Source organism: Pocillopora verrucosa, chromosome 6 (genome assembly GCF_036669915.1).
Source record: "Pocillopora verrucosa isolate sample1 chromosome 6, ASM3666991v2, whole genome shotgun sequence".
In the NCBI taxonomy this organism is placed as follows: Eukaryota; Metazoa; Cnidaria; class Anthozoa; order Scleractinia; family Pocilloporidae; genus Pocillopora; species Pocillopora verrucosa.
The window spans coordinates 16,207,298-16,223,358 of record NC_089317.1 but is presented as its reverse complement, the minus strand read 5'-3'; the positions used below and the strand labels follow the sequence as shown (position 1 = coordinate 16,223,358).

Below are 16,061 nucleotides of genomic sequence, written 5' to 3'. Positions count from 1 at the left end.
TTTTGCAAACATCTTTGGTAAAAAAATTGATCTAATTTCACTGGTCAAGCAGTCGTTGATTGCTCGTGGATAGTCGAAGTACAAGAACGAGTAGTGTGGGGATTTGATATGCAAATTTCGGGTTGTGAGCACGGCCTTAGGAGTCTGGGAAGAGTAAGCATCTTATTAAAGATGGCGGACCGATTTTTGTGGCTACTGCTTTTTATACAATTATGACCTGATGTTTCCTGATGCTACTTATTATTCTTTTCGGAGTATCTACAGTTCGACATTCGCACTCGATACAGTTCTCTCCTTTTGAGATTTCTGGCTTATAGCTACTATCGCGTTAAGTTTTCAGTTTTTGCCGTGACACTGCAAAAGACGATTTATAATTTCAATCTCGCCAACGCATAATTTTAATCACGAAAAAAAAACTTTTCTTTTCGGGAATATCTAAATAGGTTTGATCTGCATATCAATGTCGATCCACTAAATTTGGGAAGCGGGTAAGGTGCGAAGTTTAACGAGGTGACCCTAATCGAAATTAGAAATTGGTTATAATGAACGAGCATAATTAAAAAAAGGGCGGAAGTTTAAGGATGGTAGTAGCTTAGTTGATTGAGAAACCGTAAGACTTTTAAGCTTGCCCCTATGGAGTATTAGAACTATTACTATCGTTATATATTATTATTATTGTTGATATAATTATTTGTAACCATTTCATTATTGGTTGAATGGCAATTAAACATTATTGAAGAGTTTACCGCTGCGCTGAGGTAAAGAAGCCCACTGACCACCGGCCATGTTGTTTTGTTTATCCGCAGTTCTCTTGACGTCGTCAAGAACACTATATGCGTATTTTCAAGTACGCTCGTTACAATTGTAGCTGGTGCTCAGGAGATTGCTCAGACTTCACATGCTAAGTTAGTAGTTTTAGAACTTAGCGTAATGGTATCTTTCTGCTTATTTGTAGGACTCCTTTCTCGCTTCAGATTACAAGTTAAACAAGAGGTCGTTCCTTCAACTATATTTTTAAGTCGTCTCTCTTTTGTGGAACAGGTTACTCAGAAATGTGTGTGATGCGGCAGGTTTTCTGTTTTGCACGTGAACAACACTACCTCCCATCGTTATCATACAACCTCTATTCTGTTCAATGATATAAAATTGAATACGAGTAACCACATGCAGTCTCAGGCTGCCTATTTCCAAATATGGCTGATCTACAAGGTAGAACTTTTCTGGGGAAGATGGCTCGATTCTGTTTCTTGGAATCACAGGATCATTAGTTATTAGTACAATTACGGTTCATTCTAGTTACATTCTTCTCAGTACATCCACAAGATTTGTTTCTCTTGTTCTTACTATTTCTTGTCCTATGCAAGTCTCGTTTTACCATGACTTGCAACTGTTTCGAAGCCTCGAATTTTTAAGGGGGCTCTTTCAAACCTAGAACACCGATCCTGTAAAAGGTGATGGAGAGAAAGTTTTAATTCTAATCTAAGAAGGAAAATTGAGAAGGCAAGTAATTGAAGCAAAACTTCCTACTTTATTGTAAAATTATAGGATGAATAAAATTAAAAAATAACTATATAAATGAATAAATATCTAAATAATCAGAATCTATACGCTATTCACAAGTATGTTACAACTCTGCATACTATTTAATTCTAGTCTAATTATATATTCTACGATTTTTAAAATTTACGAAGAGTGGGGTCTTTCAGAAAATGCAATAGTCTGAAAAAGGAACGTTTGCTAAAAGCAGTGTCCGCAAACACATATCATTTAGTAATAGCAGGTTACGCTAAGTTTGGAGAGACACTGAGGGAAGTAGAAGTTGAATTTCTTTCACCTCCACCTGTACATTGTTAAATGTACTGTCACCGGAGTAAGTGGGGTAATCAGCTAAGAGAATAAGGCACAAAAGGAAATGTATGCCAGTGATAAAGAATAATCTTATTTCAGATTTAGGTCATTTATCTAAGCTAGGGCCGAGAGCATCTATACGTCATGAGAGAGGAGCTGCTAGAATTAACACTAGACAAAGTTTCGGTATAAGCTATTCATACATATCTTAGTATCATTAAAACGAGATCTTTGAATCTTTTGTTATTTACATAATCATGATAGACGTCCGCCTTTACATAACATTCTTAGTACGCTCCCTGCTCTATCGAACCTTCATACACGACATCAAACCCTTTCCTTCGCTTCCCAGTCCTTTGCTTGAAGTCTTTTTAGATTTCTGCTGACTGGCAAAACATTTCCACAGCCGCAGGGTCTCATCTGCGGCAGCCGACGCCACAAACTGTCCATCTGGTGACATGGTCATGTGAAGAATGCGTGACATGTGTCCAGTTAATTCCATGACGCGTGACATGGCTGGGTATTTCCAGATAGTTAGCTGGTTTTGGGAAAAACCGTGACCAGAGACTAACTCTTTGTACTCCTTGGACCATATCAGCGCGCAAACCTACATTACACAGAGATAAGAGTCACAGCAAAATCGAAGCAATCACGAACAAAAGAAAACCAAACAAGTAGAATTTGGCAGAGTGTGACTTTGATTGTGATAAACCATTCTTGATTTAATTTTCTTGTTGTATGATTCGATTTCAAACAACATGACGAAAATTAATTCGCCTTTAGAACCATAATTAATGAAGAATTTTACCAATCCAAAACCATTATTGTTAGTTTATAAAATGACCAATTCGCCTTGCCACCTTTAGCATGTCGGCACCGTCAGCATTTTTTCCGCCCTTTTCTGTGGTAAACACGCGTGACAGCGGTTAAGTGCCTCGCAATGACAATGAGGTTCATCAGCTGCATGCCTAGGCGCCCTCACTACTCCTGCATTTGGGACCTTACGTACAATTTTCCGCACTTTCCATAAGCTGGAGCTTATCATCTGTGGCACGGTTGACCGCGCTGAACACTAAAAATATGTCTTACTGAGCTTTACACGCCATTTGCGCTTGATAAGGCTTAAATGTTTCTTGGCCCCAATCACTAACCGCTCTCTGTTAATACTTCTAGCAAGTATTTTATCAAAACATGCCTGACTATTTGTGTCCACACTGCTAAGGCAAGACCCTGTGTTTGCATTCCAAAATCTGATATGACGGTCAGCGGTTCCACCACCACTAGCCAGGACATTCGGTTGCCATGGACACCATGCCACTGCCTGAAGATTAATGCACACTTAGAAAAAAGGACCAACTTTGGATTTCCAAGATAATTTGATTTTATGAAATGAGTGGTGATTCGCTCTGACGAAGGGCCAACACGCGAAAAGTCAGATTTAGAAACTCCTTACATCATCAACTAAGTGGATAAAAACAAATGATTTTGTTTCACTCCCCCACCCATGCAGCAACGCAGTTCCTTTAAAAACTTACCCTCTTTCGCTGTGGTTTTGGTTTTATGGCCATAGTTAAAATTCTTAGCTCTTTTCAAAGGAAGCTGACAAAATTCACCAACTGTGGGATATTACGGCAAGATAACTACTGAAGTTGATGGATTTAAAAACAACAAAATTAAATACCCGAATAATTTTGAATATAAATTATATTAAAATTTCTTACACAGCGCACTTATGAGCAGCCATTTGTATATTTCTGTCATGCTGACACATTACCTTAACTGCAGCCTGATGGTGCGTCAGTGTATGAAGTGGAGTGGCAGCATCATCTGAAGCTCCTCTTTGTGTCCAGATATTCAGAACGTTATCATTACCGCCACTGGCTAACAGCTTACCATCAGGACTCCACTGCATACCACACACCTCCTGACTGTGGCCCAAAAGGGACCCTACATGATGTGATGCCACTCGCACATCATGATGATGAATAGCCCCACTCCGTGAACCACTAAAAATGCCAGAGGAGGGGGTATTGTTAGACCTTTTTGACCCTGAATTCTTGATGGTTTGACCAACAATTTTGCTTTTCTCTTTCACTTTGGTTGTTCTTTTATCAAGCATAACATGCATAATTTCAAAAGCAAAGCCAATGAGAGAACTTGCATTCTAACCCAACCTTGAATTTGTAATTGACCTAAACACTTTTAAGTCACACTTTTTAATTTTGAAATATTTGCATCAATCTTGTTGCCTCCCTTTTTTGTCAAAAAATTCAAGACACTGAGCATTTCAGATCCAGCCAAAATTTTACTGAATTAACCATTTCCACTGAACATAGGCAGATTAATTTCAAGTCTGAAAAATGTATCAAAACAAGGTTATTGACAGCTACTGCCAAGTCCCATTCCATTTTCTTATGGCTTGCTTTTAGATGAATTATGAGCACATGCAGTTGGAAGAGCAAGTGCCAGACTTACACGTAACAGCAACACTGTATGCAATAATCAATCAGTACTTTAATATTTGATTGCAATACCTAAAATGATCCTTCAATCCATTTAGGAGTAACAGTTGATTAAAGACAACTTAAGGTTAAAGGTAAAGTCTACATCTGAAGCTTCTCATATGACTGCTTAAGTTAATACCTGAGCTCTAGAGTACAATGAAACAAGTAGTAGTATTGCAACTCCTCTGGACAACATTTGCTGTCAGTCCATTTAAAATTGCTTGCCCCTTCCCCAAGCCCCTTCCCCCATCTCAAAAGAAAAAAACAACAAAAATAATCTTTCCTTATCCTCAACATTCCATTATTTTTACATTCTTGGATGGCATCATGAGAATACTGTACAACTACTACCTAGAGCTGTGTCCAAAACAGCAAAATTTATGAACCTTAGCCTAAGGGTTCTTACAAGTCTGCACCAGCATAACTCTGGAGTCTGTATTGGTCAAGTTTGCTGTTATACACATTAGTGGAAATACAATTCAAAGTCAGCCTTTGATCAAAGAGCCATTTACCTTGACAAGATAAACGAGTTCCAGGCAAGTGAACCCACTCTAGCAGCATGACCTCCCATCACACGAACACACTTAGCTTGTGCTACATCCCATAACTAAAACAAATAACAGATACTTAAATTAATATCATCATAATCACTATTGTTACATGATTTTATATTTGTTATCATTCAACGTTATCATTAATTATTTTTATTACTATTTTTATAATCATAATTAAAGTAAATGCTATTATTAACACAACAATTAAAATCAATATCATCACTCTCATCATTACTGCACTGGAAATTAATTATACAAGAACCTGATCAGAGTACCAGTCAGAGTATGACAAAAAACCATCTATAAGAAACTGTCACAAAAAATTCAGGATCAGATTAGGTCATTTAACATTCAGTTAAATTCAGAAGACAATGTTGTAATTGGGAACCTGTTCAACTTACTTCTCACAAAAAAAAAAAAAATCATTAAATAAGGACAATTTCACTCTTGGTATTAGAATAATCAAACTTAAAATCTACTGCCTCTCCTTTGTAATTAGTGCTCCTCCTACCACTCCATATTGAAAAATTTACTGCCACCCTCGAATAATTAAACATCTCATTACATGTACCTTCACCCTGATTTTTATTGACGACACTGGAACAACAGGATTATGCTATTGGTTGTTGTCAATCACTCTTGCTTGTATACTTACACTACCTAATATACATGTACCGTGTACACCATGTTTGGCTAAAAAAACCCAAGGATCAGCTTTGTATCATAACTTATGTTGTGTTTAACACATTAGTGGTACTTCAGGTGGGTGTATGGAAAAATATAATACCCCAACTACTGAGCAAAGCCCTCTGACAGTTACCCTTCCATTCAACCACAGGTTTGAGATAAGCAAATACATGTAGGCACTAAAAATAACTTAAATGTTTACATCAAAAATAAATTTAGCCAAATTAAATAACAGAGACCCAAATGTTCCAGTTTAAAATTTTGCTCCTCTTGTTTCCCTTGAGGTCACTCCTATATGTATCACAAAGTGGCATGTAGGCTTTTTACAGTTGCTGTAAAAAGCTTGCCATGTTTTCATACATAAGAGTGCTTGGGTCAACCAAAGACTTTTCTTTTCCTTTATCCAGATTAAGAAATGAAATGACTAAGAATCTAGTTTAAGGAAGTAACATTCCTTTTAGAAGTTAATTGCATTTACACCACATTTGGCTATGAAAACCATAGGATCAGCTTACCAGGATCATAGTTTATGTAGTTTTGAACACATATTAGCCATCCTTCAATTTGAAAAAAAAATCAAATCCTGTCTGGAACTGGAAAAATAAAGTACCCCCAACTATTGAGCACAGCCCTCCAATAGGCCACTGCAACAGTAGCCTTTTCCTTTTTGGGTTTATGGTAAAAATAGATCTAGCCAAATTATAAAACAGAGATGCAAATGTTTAGTTTAAAAGTTGTGTTTGTCTTGTGTTCTTTAAATACACTCCCATAAGTATCACAATGTGGCAGGCTTTTTACAGTCACTGTAGAAAGCTTGCCATATTATCATACATACGAGCGCTGGGGTCAACCAGAGACCTTTCTATTCCTCTATCCAGATTGAGGAACATTCTTGACAATCTTTTTAGAAATCACATCATGCTTAAAAGCTTGACTCTTACTTTGTAGTAACTGGGTAATAATTACATATACCAATACATGTATATGCATTTCAATCAAGTGCAAGGGCAAGATGGCTTTTTATCAACCTTAACTTCCTCTTAATCCATAAAAATGTGAAAAAGAGCAGTGTAAATATCCAGCCATCATGACTAAGCAAACTTGGCAAATAAAGGATTTAGTATATAACAAAAAGATTTTGCTTTAATAAGAAATAAGAATGACTTGTTTGTTTTCAAGAACTGGGAAAAAATGCTATGATGGCATGTACTTGCTTTCCATTTGACAAACTGTTGGACTATCTTCTGCCACTCCATTGTAAATCCACTCCATACAATTTCTCTTGTGTAGGATTAGAAAGGGAAATCCTGCATAGGCAGGATGGGAATAGACCCTTCTTTCCAGCTTGGATAGCCAATCACAACACAGGATTTCCTTGATCTTGTTGCATTTGCTATGTATTAACTAAAACAACTTAAGCATGTCATATTTTTTTTGTTTTTATTACATATACAAACACTGTTTCTTCTTAATTCACCTGGACTTGACCATTACTGCTTCCAACAGCAAGAATACTACCCTGATCAATCCAACTGACACTGGAAATGTAATCTTCACCTTCCAACTGAAACAAATGCTGGGTCTCACCAGTACTGGGATTCCATGTGTAAACTGCACCAGACAATGCAAGGGCAAGCTGGTTTATTGAGCCCCAGTCTAACAGGTTTAGATCTGATCACAAACAAATAAAATAAATTTTATTGCCCTCCAAATAACAAAATTATACTTGATTAATAATCAAAGAAATTGTAGAAAACAGAGGCTAAATTTATTTTAGGCTTTGCATCTTTTGAACCTATGCTTCTCAGATAATAGCTGCAAAATCACTGGTTAAGAGCATACAAAACAAATTTGGGTAATTACTTGTCCCACTTAACCCTTTAACTCCCAGAAGTGATTAACATGTAAATTCTCCCTATAATATCCATACATTACTATGCAAATGCAGTGAGAATACTCAAACTTATCAGGTATAAGTTGTTACCTTGATCTGAAACCCACTTCCTGTAACTAACTTACAAGGAAATGTGTAGCAGCTAGGGGAGAAAATTAGCAATCAGATCTTGGGAATTAAAGGGTTAAGGAACCTGGGGCTAAGATCTAGGGAAAAATTGTAAACAATTATACAATCCATAGGCCTGAACACGGTCCGAGAACAAATTCTTTGAATTTATTTTACAATTTCCTGTAAAAGTTAAAATGGCTCTGATTGAAATCAGTGCACTTGATGATATCAAACACTTCCACCATTTGTTGTCAAAATCTTTTACTTACAATAATCATCCAAAAGTTCAGGTGCATCTAGAATCCTATCTTCAGCCTGTGGGATGTGTCTTGTTGACTTAGCTTTTGGTGCAGCAGGTTTGCTTTGACAGTACAACACTCTTAATTGATTCTGATGTCCTAAAAACAAATTATAATATTGCACCAAAATAATTAAATATTGTAAACATACAATTTAAATTTTGCATCAGTTTTAAAGGAAATACACAGAATATTAGCCATTGATTAACCCTTTGATTCCTAAGAGTGACTAGCATCTAAATTCTCCTTACAATATCACCCCTGAAAAACAACATTAGGGTCATGAGAATAAAGGATATGATCACCAAATAAGGAAGCTCTTGACTACTCAACAAATTCTCCTTGTCAGCACCTTGGGAAATGTAAAGAGAACAGTATGGAGAACATACATACTGATATGAGGGTGTAAAGGGTTAAGAAACCTCTGCAGGTTCTTGGTTGTATCTGTAAAATGAATTGTTATAGAACATTCCAGTGAAAGTTGAAATTTAAGAACTATTTAATTACATCATCATCATTACTATCTATCACTTATTTAATTATCTTATACCCATTTCTTGATTTATTTTGCAATCATAGCCAGTCAATTAATCCTTTAACTTCCACAAGTGACCAACAAGGAATTTCCCATGACCATATCTGAATACACTTTAAAGCAGGAAAGTAAGAGAATGAAGAAAACTATTATCAACCCTTCACAGCCTAACATCAGTTCATATAAGTTCTCCATACTGTTATCTATACACCTATTAGGGTACTGACAAGGAGAATTTGTTTAACGATCAAGAGTTTCAAAAGTAGGCGATTGTTTCCTTTATTCTCGTGACCTTAATGTGTGATTCAGAGGTGATATTGTAAGGAGAAATCAGATTCTAGTCACTCTTACGGGTCAAAGGGTTAAGGAACAATTGTTATTCTCGGAGCAGTCTGGAAAATTCATATTAAAATCTTGGAGTGTAAGGATTTAAAGGAAAGAGGATATCGAAGAAAAACGCTACCTTCCCTCGCCACAGGTGCTCCAGACTTGAAATGTAGAATCTTGCCATTACTTGAGCTGCTTTGCAAATTCTCTGCCATATTTGAGTAGTACTGCGAGTTTCCTTCGACTTCCATCTCACAGTTCGCCTCGCCCGAGTCCGTTCCTTGCATAATTTGAAAATGGCTCCATTCACAGTCAACAAGCGGCCTGGAAGGAATAAAACGGTCACCACGAGGAGATAGACCAAACTTTTTCGGTGACTTTTGAGGAGTCTTCGTTGGAGTCTTTGCTCTTTTGCCCGGAGTGTGAGTTTGAGTTTTTGACGATAACTTCGAGTTCACATGGTTGCGAGAAGTGGTTTGAAGCGGCGATAAAGGTTTTCCGGTTGAAGCTAAAATCCTTTCCCTCTCTTTCCTTTGCCAGCGTGGGACCGGCCCTTTAGAAAGAGGAGCTTCGAGCTTTTTCAAACAGTCGTTGACGCCATTTTCGAATTCGTATTGAGCCATATTTTCGGTAATTTCTGCATGAAAAGGTCCAAAATTACAACTTTATCAAGGAGTAGCCCGATTAAACAACTTTTAAAACTTTTCGCTCACCAAAATGAATTTTTAAATATTAAAAAGCAACTGGATAAATCAATTTCCCCACTCTGTAAAAGTCAGTTTTGAAAGATCTTGTTCAAAGAGCGCGGCCATTTTTAAAGGACCCAATCCTGCATCTGATTGGCTGATTCTTGTTAATAACGATTCATGAATTCCTCCGCTTCACATTCCACACTGCTCGTTGGAATACGGTAACGGCTCGAGATGTGAGGGGATAGATTGAAATAAGATTCAAAGGCTAATGAGATTTCCTTACGGAACTCTGCTCATAGCGGATTCGTAGGCTTTGAAGGCAGATCAGCTATCGCTAGCCAGAATGCGTGGGTACAGACTTTTTAGGAGAGTTCAAAAAGGTGATGTGTAATGCGCCAGCCTTGATTCCCCAGAGATCTCATTACACTAATAGAATCGTGTCACTTTGAGGATTTTCGTGAAGGATAGCTGCGATACTATAAAGATGAAAACATTCAACTTTCCATCTAAGTAAAACCTTTTTATGTCAAATAAAGATAGTTTAATTTGTTTATTTTATTTACAACAGAAGACTTGTCAACCACCACATCGCTAAAATAACTGAAATTTCAAACTTATGACGTACATTCATCACAAATCTCCAAAGCCGCTAAAGGTAAATACGTGTGGTATGTTATCAAAAAACACAAAAATCAAAAAAAAAAAAAAAAAAACCAGATGTAATATCAAAAACCGTTCAGCTCGTTTTGATTTTGCACCGCAGAGGACGAGCTTATAATGAAGACAAGCTTACAATGAAAGTTGGTACCGGAACATAAACCTATGTTTAACTTGAATTTATTTCCCGTGTGTTAGACTGTTTTGACGGGCTGTGCAACATGGTCAGATCTACGCTTCCGGAAGTTCTTACGTCATCATATGTATCGTTCGTCGATATGTGATTAACGCAATTAATTGGGAATCGTAAAAACTCCTATTAAGCACGAGAAAACTTTCTATTTAGCACAAAAGATTACAAATATATTTCTAAAGTTTTGATCGATCTGGTTATTCTGCGATTCGCATGTGTCGCAAGAATGGAGGGTAAGGGCATGAAATTCGAAAGAAGCTATTAAAAAAAAACTTTTTGATCACTTGCCGAAGACCACCCTTAATAATGAAAATAATATTTCCTTGGATCACGCAAGCATCTGCTTCTTCATTTCCGTTTGCGTTAGCAATGCCAGTTAAATGCATTTATGTTTGACCGAAACATCGAGAAAGAATTTGACCTATGGTGCGACAGCCAACTTTCGTGGGTTGAGCGATTATTGAATTGTATGTAACTCTGCTGCTCAGGATATGTGAATTTTATTGTCTGTCACCCTTTATCTCTCAACTTTCATTTATAATCTTAACTCCTCATATTTCTTACACGGAATGTTCTGATGTCATGAAGACCGATTGTGGAATGAAAATATATTGGTTTCCCCTGACATGGCTTCCTGAGTATTTGACCTTGTTAGGCTCTGCTTCCTAGCATTTTTTATTGGTTATGTAACAAAGCGTTGAATTATAAATCAAAAGAGCTTTGGGTGGAATAATCATGGATTCGATCAGCCGGTCTCACACGCTTTAGCCCCGAGAACAAGCTACGTCAAAATCACCATCAATATGACTCATTCTAGTTTTGAGTTAACGTGCGAAAACTTTGTAAATGTTTAGAGCTGCATCACCGCTGAGCAGTTACCGGCTTGGAAATTCTTTGGGAAATCTTCAACGAGGATATGTCAGTTTGGAAAACTAATGACCCACAAATCGCGAAAATTCTACTGAAAAACGGCTGGAGGGAGTGAAAGTTACCACCTCATGAGAGAACCGGTCTAATTGATAGTTCTAATTTTACTTGTAGATATGGCTTACTACAAATGGCGCGTGGAACCATTAACTGAGCGTCATAATAGCGAATGAAAAGTTGAAAAAGACAAACACAATAATTAAACAAGATAGGACGACTACAGCTATGGGCACGGGCGCTTCTAGCGTTGAAAGGCATCAAAGTACAACATCTATTGTCAGCGATGAACTCAGGGACCCAAAAAGTGTTATGTTCAAAAGCGCTCGCGCAGGAAATGAAAGAGACTTAACTTTGGTTTTGCAACAAGGAATGGATCCAAACGAAAGAGAATCACAATTTTCAGGGTGAGTATACATTGTCGCCTTGTTCATAAGGAAGAAGGAGAGCTCCATCAAATGGGCGCTGGGGGTTTTTGCGGCACCATGGTGTGTGTTTTTAATTTTCTTTCATAAAATTTTGGAATAGATTTTGGGTCTGAAATCGGTTAAGTGTTGTAAACCACAAGCATCCCAAACAGCTGAACTGCCCGTTGCTGCTATTCAAGACAGTGATATTGTTAAAAATTACTTGTCTAAGGCTAGGGTTATAGTAAAGTATGCTGCACATCATATCTGAATTTTCCATTTTCCGCAAATTGCTCTGACGAGGGGCTCACGCTCGAAACGTCGGCCTTTAAATTCTTTACGGTGGCTAATTTACGTTTTCAACTTAGTTGACTAACACTGAATTACCAAAATTTTCCATGAGTGAGCTCTGTGCTACACATACATGTATAAGCAGAGTATAGAAATAGGGCTTTTCATTGTTAGAAACATTCCTCGTGGTGATTTTTGGTTTTTGCACCCAGTAGTTGATTTATATAATTAAGCTCTGGAAATTTGCTTTTTTTTTAAGCAGCCCTTTCTTCTGTCTTTTCTCATAGCTTACGAGCATTGCATTTTGCTGCTCGCCACGGTCAATCACAATGCTTGGAAACTCTCATAAAATGTGGCGCAGACGTGACAGCCGAAGATTTCTATGGCTGGCAAGCAATACACGAAGCCGCGCTCAACGGCCACACCGAGTGCCTTGCATTGTTATTAAAGGGAGGTGCAAAGGTGGACTCTGTTGCGTATAACAACAATGGCCCTAACACGCCCCTTCATTACGCGGCGAGACACGGCCATATAGAGTGCGTGAGACTGCTTTTAATGCACGGTGCTGATTGGAGGAGCGTCAATAATTTCGGCGAGACACCGCTGCACTGCACTGCTATGCGTGGGCACGTGGATTGCATGCAGACACTTGTACAAGCAGGTACCAATATTTTTTATCACTGGGAGATTAGACCGTGTTCGCTACATTTGCTCCATCTTTAGTCCTTTCTGTTCTGTTTTGTTTTGTGCTGTTTTCGTTTCGCCTCATTATCTTAAAGCATACTCGACAGTCCTTCGTTTAGTATGTTATTGTTTATTTATGTTGGCCTCACCTATGTTTATTTATGTTTTTTTTCTTCGATGCTGTCGCGTCTTATTTCATAAATAGCAATTAAGGGCCAAATATTCAAGACAGAAATCTATTTTCGAGCACCATTGTGAAGCCTCCGTTCATTTTTTGGTACTTGTTTTTGTTGTTATTCTCTTATGTTTAGACTTTGTTTGGTTGCTTGTCTTTCACGGTAGTCTCTATTGGAATTTGAGATAAGAGAAAAGACATATGAGTACACTACCTCTTACTCTGCCCTCATGCAAAGAATAGGAAGCAAAACAGTTCGAAACAATATCAGTATCGGAGCAACTTCCCACCTAACCCTCTTCTAACGGCCCAACATTAACCCCAACTTTTGTTGGTTTTGGGGAATGAAATTGATCCAAAACGTCTTCTGAGGGCCAAAATTGTGGAAGAAAATGGTCTGGAAGGGATCGAGGAAGATCTGATGTCATAATCATTAATAACCTTACTCACCTATAGCCGCTTGTCAAACCAACGTTCTTAACCAACCCCATTATTTCAATTCACGTCATAAGACTACCAATTCAAATCAATTTAACTGTTTTCTTTTAATGTTGTTCCATCATCGAGGAGCTGATATCAACAGTGAAACCCGCGATGGTCTTACGCCTGCATATTTCAGCGCTATATGTGGTCATTCAGGGTACCTTAAAGAGGTAATACGACAAGGTACGGATATCAACAGGAAGTATAAAGCACTCCAGGTAACCTTGTTACACAACGCCGCAGAGACTGGTCAATTAAAAGTCCTCAAGGCTCTTCTGCGTAGGGGCGCTAATACAGAAATACACTCTGGACCACGATCTTTGACCCCAATGCACCTGGCAGCGCGCATGGGCCAAGAAAAAGGAATCAAATTACTGATAAAATACGGCGCAAATATGGAAGCGTTATCAGCTAATGGATACACAGCTCTCCATCATGCTTCACGCTGTGGGAAACTTGAAGTTGGAAAGGTACTGATCGCGTGTGGCGCAAATATTAACGCCATTTCAGGTGAGATTCTTTCATTTTTGTATTCTGTGCCCACCCTTGACGTAGTGACGACCCCTAAAAACCGGTCATTATTTGTCGCCTTTCGGGGGCGAAGGATTTTGGTTGAATCACAATAAAAAGTTCACCTGATCACCCAGGGCTCTGTAGTATTCTAATTATTCCCCTTCATTGGCAATTAATCTTCCATCATGTATCCATTTCTTCTCCATTATTTTTTCTTTGGGAAATTGGAAGTACGACACTTTCAACCCCTGCTTTTCGCGATAGCCTTTTTTGGTGCATTCTGGAACGCAGCAAAGTGTAGGCATTCCTTCCTGATCCTAAACGCGTATTCTAAGCAGTAATTGACCCCAATTGAGTGTTATTGTCTTCACTCAAAAGCAAAAACTTCACCTCAGTAAAACCACTACATGTGCGCTCTGTTTACGTCTGAGAGGCGTTTGTGGCCCCGCTTCCATGCAAAATCGTTACCAGCTCCGCCCGCCATCGGCCATCATGAAAGTCGTGTAGAATAGTTTTCCCTTTATTCTCTGTTAGCGGCGAATGAACCCCGTTTCCACTCCCCCTAAAAACCATGTGATACCCCTAAAATCCTCCGACCCACCTTCACGCGATAGAAAATGACTGATCCACAAGAAGGCCGAAGCAGCTGTAGGTGGCTTCCAACCATAAAGTGTGCTTTATGGTTGGAAGGTCTCACCTATTTTTTGGAGATGGAAGGGTACAGGGGAGGAGGATGGAAGTCAATACGTATAGCTGTGACCCTGGAGCGCATTCTGGAAGTCACCACTTTTTAGGTTATCATTTTATAATCACAGTCACGTCACATAAGAAAAACCAAGTAGATTTTTAAACGCAATCAACTGAAAGCTAAAACCAATCGCACCCTACTCATATAAGTTTTTCCATATAAGGAAAGGTTTATAAGGTTTATTCGTTTATTTGAGGTTCGAAGTGCGACCTACTTCGAAAAATGATTAACATTTTAGCGAGTTTAACCTCGCCTTAAGATTTCAACATGTTACTCAATGGAAAAATGATGGGCATTAAAAAATCTATAAATCCCGGGTTATTATGTTTTGATGAAGCACCAAATTCTCCTGATCAGTTTACAAGGAAATGTAGAGTAGCCAGTTAGAAGGGAGAATTTTGTAAAAAATGTTGGTAGTTGCATGCTTCATTGAAAACTATTTCGTCTGCAGAGGAGGCTCACGAGACACCATTGCACATGTGCGTTCAGAAGCATGACAGAGAGTTTACAAAGCTTCTTATCAAAGCTAATGCCGATCTAAACATCCGGGATAGCAGTGGGAACCGACCGATAGACATGAAGCACCTTAACGACGATGTCATCAACGTCCTCAGGGCCGCCATGTTTGAAAAGGAGAGAGTGAGCGCAGCGACAGGGAGCTGAATTTCAAATTCCCATTTTTCTTTAATGAAGCTACCTCAAAACAATCCCATCTCGAAATCTTGATCTAAAAGTATTAAACGTCATTATAGTTGTGTTGTATTACTTCTCTAATCTATCTTATTTATAATAAAAGATAACTCGAGTCATCTTTGTGTTAATCAGAAACTACTGTGCATTGAAGAACGTGACTACATCATTTGTCTATTCGCCCTTAAAGGACGACGGCACATCAGTTACACTGAATTTGAAGTTAGGGTAGATGTACTTCAGAGCAGAAATATGCTTATTGATTGGTTAATATTTAACAGTCCAAGTAAAAGTGTCTTATCTCCCATAATCACATAAATGTACAACCCATTTGCACCCCTCCATTTTCAAACCCGTTGAATTACTCGATTAAACTATTGCAAATAGCTAATATATGACTATACTATTTTCAACTGATAATGCAATAAATTTTCAACGTTACATAGATGTATTTCGGAGCAATTTTTGTAAAAAAAATTGCTCTGAAGTACATCGATATACAGCTGAAACAGCAACGGTATCTGTTCTCTCTACAATAAATGTGCGGAGTCTAGATGACTTAAGTTTTAATTTTGCTAAAACTTTTCTATAGACTATGTTACATATTCATCTCTAAAACAGCTATTTTCTTTTTCTACAATATTTCCTCAGATATACTATGATATTACCAAATTTTTGTGAAATGTACGTAACTAAAAGCTCCAAGTTTTGAAGATACATGAAAGTTCTAGTTTAAAAAAAATGATTAAAATGATAATATATGGTATCGATTTGACATCAAATTATAGCAACGACTAATGATTTCTAAGTGAATTTTGCTTCATGTTTGTAGGAGAGAAGACGAA

The 16,061-nt window shown here is 37.9% G+C and overlaps 2 protein-coding genes across 3 annotated transcripts; one reads left to right on the top strand and one right to left on the bottom strand.

The window, feature by feature from the left end:
- Window positions 1-1,550: 1,550 nt before the first annotated feature.
- Window positions 1,551-9,677, bottom strand: LOC131792653 (cell division cycle protein 20 homolog). 2 transcript variants are annotated; one of them, XM_066169051.1, is made up of 8 exons: window positions 9,473-9,677; window positions 8,896-9,396; window positions 7,868-7,996; window positions 7,071-7,264; window positions 4,865-4,959; window positions 3,623-3,854; window positions 3,044-3,169; window positions 1,551-2,455 (listed from the first exon to the last, which is right to left on the bottom strand). In XM_066169051.1, the coding sequence occupies exons 2-8, from the start codon at window positions 9,380-9,382 to the stop codon at window positions 2,153-2,155; spliced, it is 1,566 nt and encodes a 521-aa protein (XP_066025148.1). In that variant the 5' UTR covers window positions 9,383-9,396; window positions 9,473-9,677; the 3' UTR covers window positions 1,551-2,152. The 2 variants fall into 2 exon arrangements, with proteins under 2 accessions (XP_066025148.1, XP_058966043.1); XM_059110060.2 differs by having other exon boundaries at window positions 8,896-9,677.
- A 1,367-nt stretch (window positions 9,678-11,044) lies between these two features.
- Window positions 11,045-15,575, top strand: LOC131792658 (putative ankyrin repeat protein RF_0381). Its single transcript, XM_059110065.2, has 4 exons — window positions 11,045-11,632; window positions 12,211-12,584; window positions 13,350-13,775; window positions 14,978-15,575. The coding sequence occupies exons 1-4, from the start codon at window positions 11,454-11,456 to the stop codon at window positions 15,187-15,189; spliced, it is 1,191 nt and encodes a 396-aa protein (XP_058966048.1). The 5' UTR covers window positions 11,045-11,453; the 3' UTR covers window positions 15,190-15,575.
- The last annotated feature ends 486 nt before the right edge of the window (window positions 15,576-16,061 follow it).

Excerpts from the sequence above, each read along its gene's own strand:
- LOC131792653 (XM_059110060.2), bottom strand. The coding sequence starts at position 9,382 with ATGGCTCAATACGAATTCGAAAATGGCGTCAACGACTGTTTGAAAAAG. Across the intron at positions 4,960-7,070 it reads GCAGTAATGGTCAAGTCCAG|TTATGGGATGTAGCACAAGC; the intron begins GTGAATTAAGAA and ends TATTTGTTTTAG. Across the intron at positions 3,855-4,864 it reads AACTCGTTTATCTTGTCAAG|TGGTTCACGGAGTGGGGCTA; the intron begins GTAAATGGCTCT and ends TGGCATTTTTAG.
- LOC131792658 (XM_059110065.2), top strand. The coding sequence starts at position 11,454 with ATGGGCACGGGCGCTTCTAGCGTTGAAAGGCATCAAAGTACAACATCT. Across the intron at positions 12,585-13,349 it reads GCAGACACTTGTACAAGCAG|GAGCTGATATCAACAGTGAA; the intron begins GTACCAATATTT and ends TCCATCATCGAG. Across the intron at positions 13,776-14,977 it reads AAATATTAACGCCATTTCAG|AGGAGGCTCACGAGACACCA; the intron begins GTGAGATTCTTT and ends TTTCGTCTGCAG.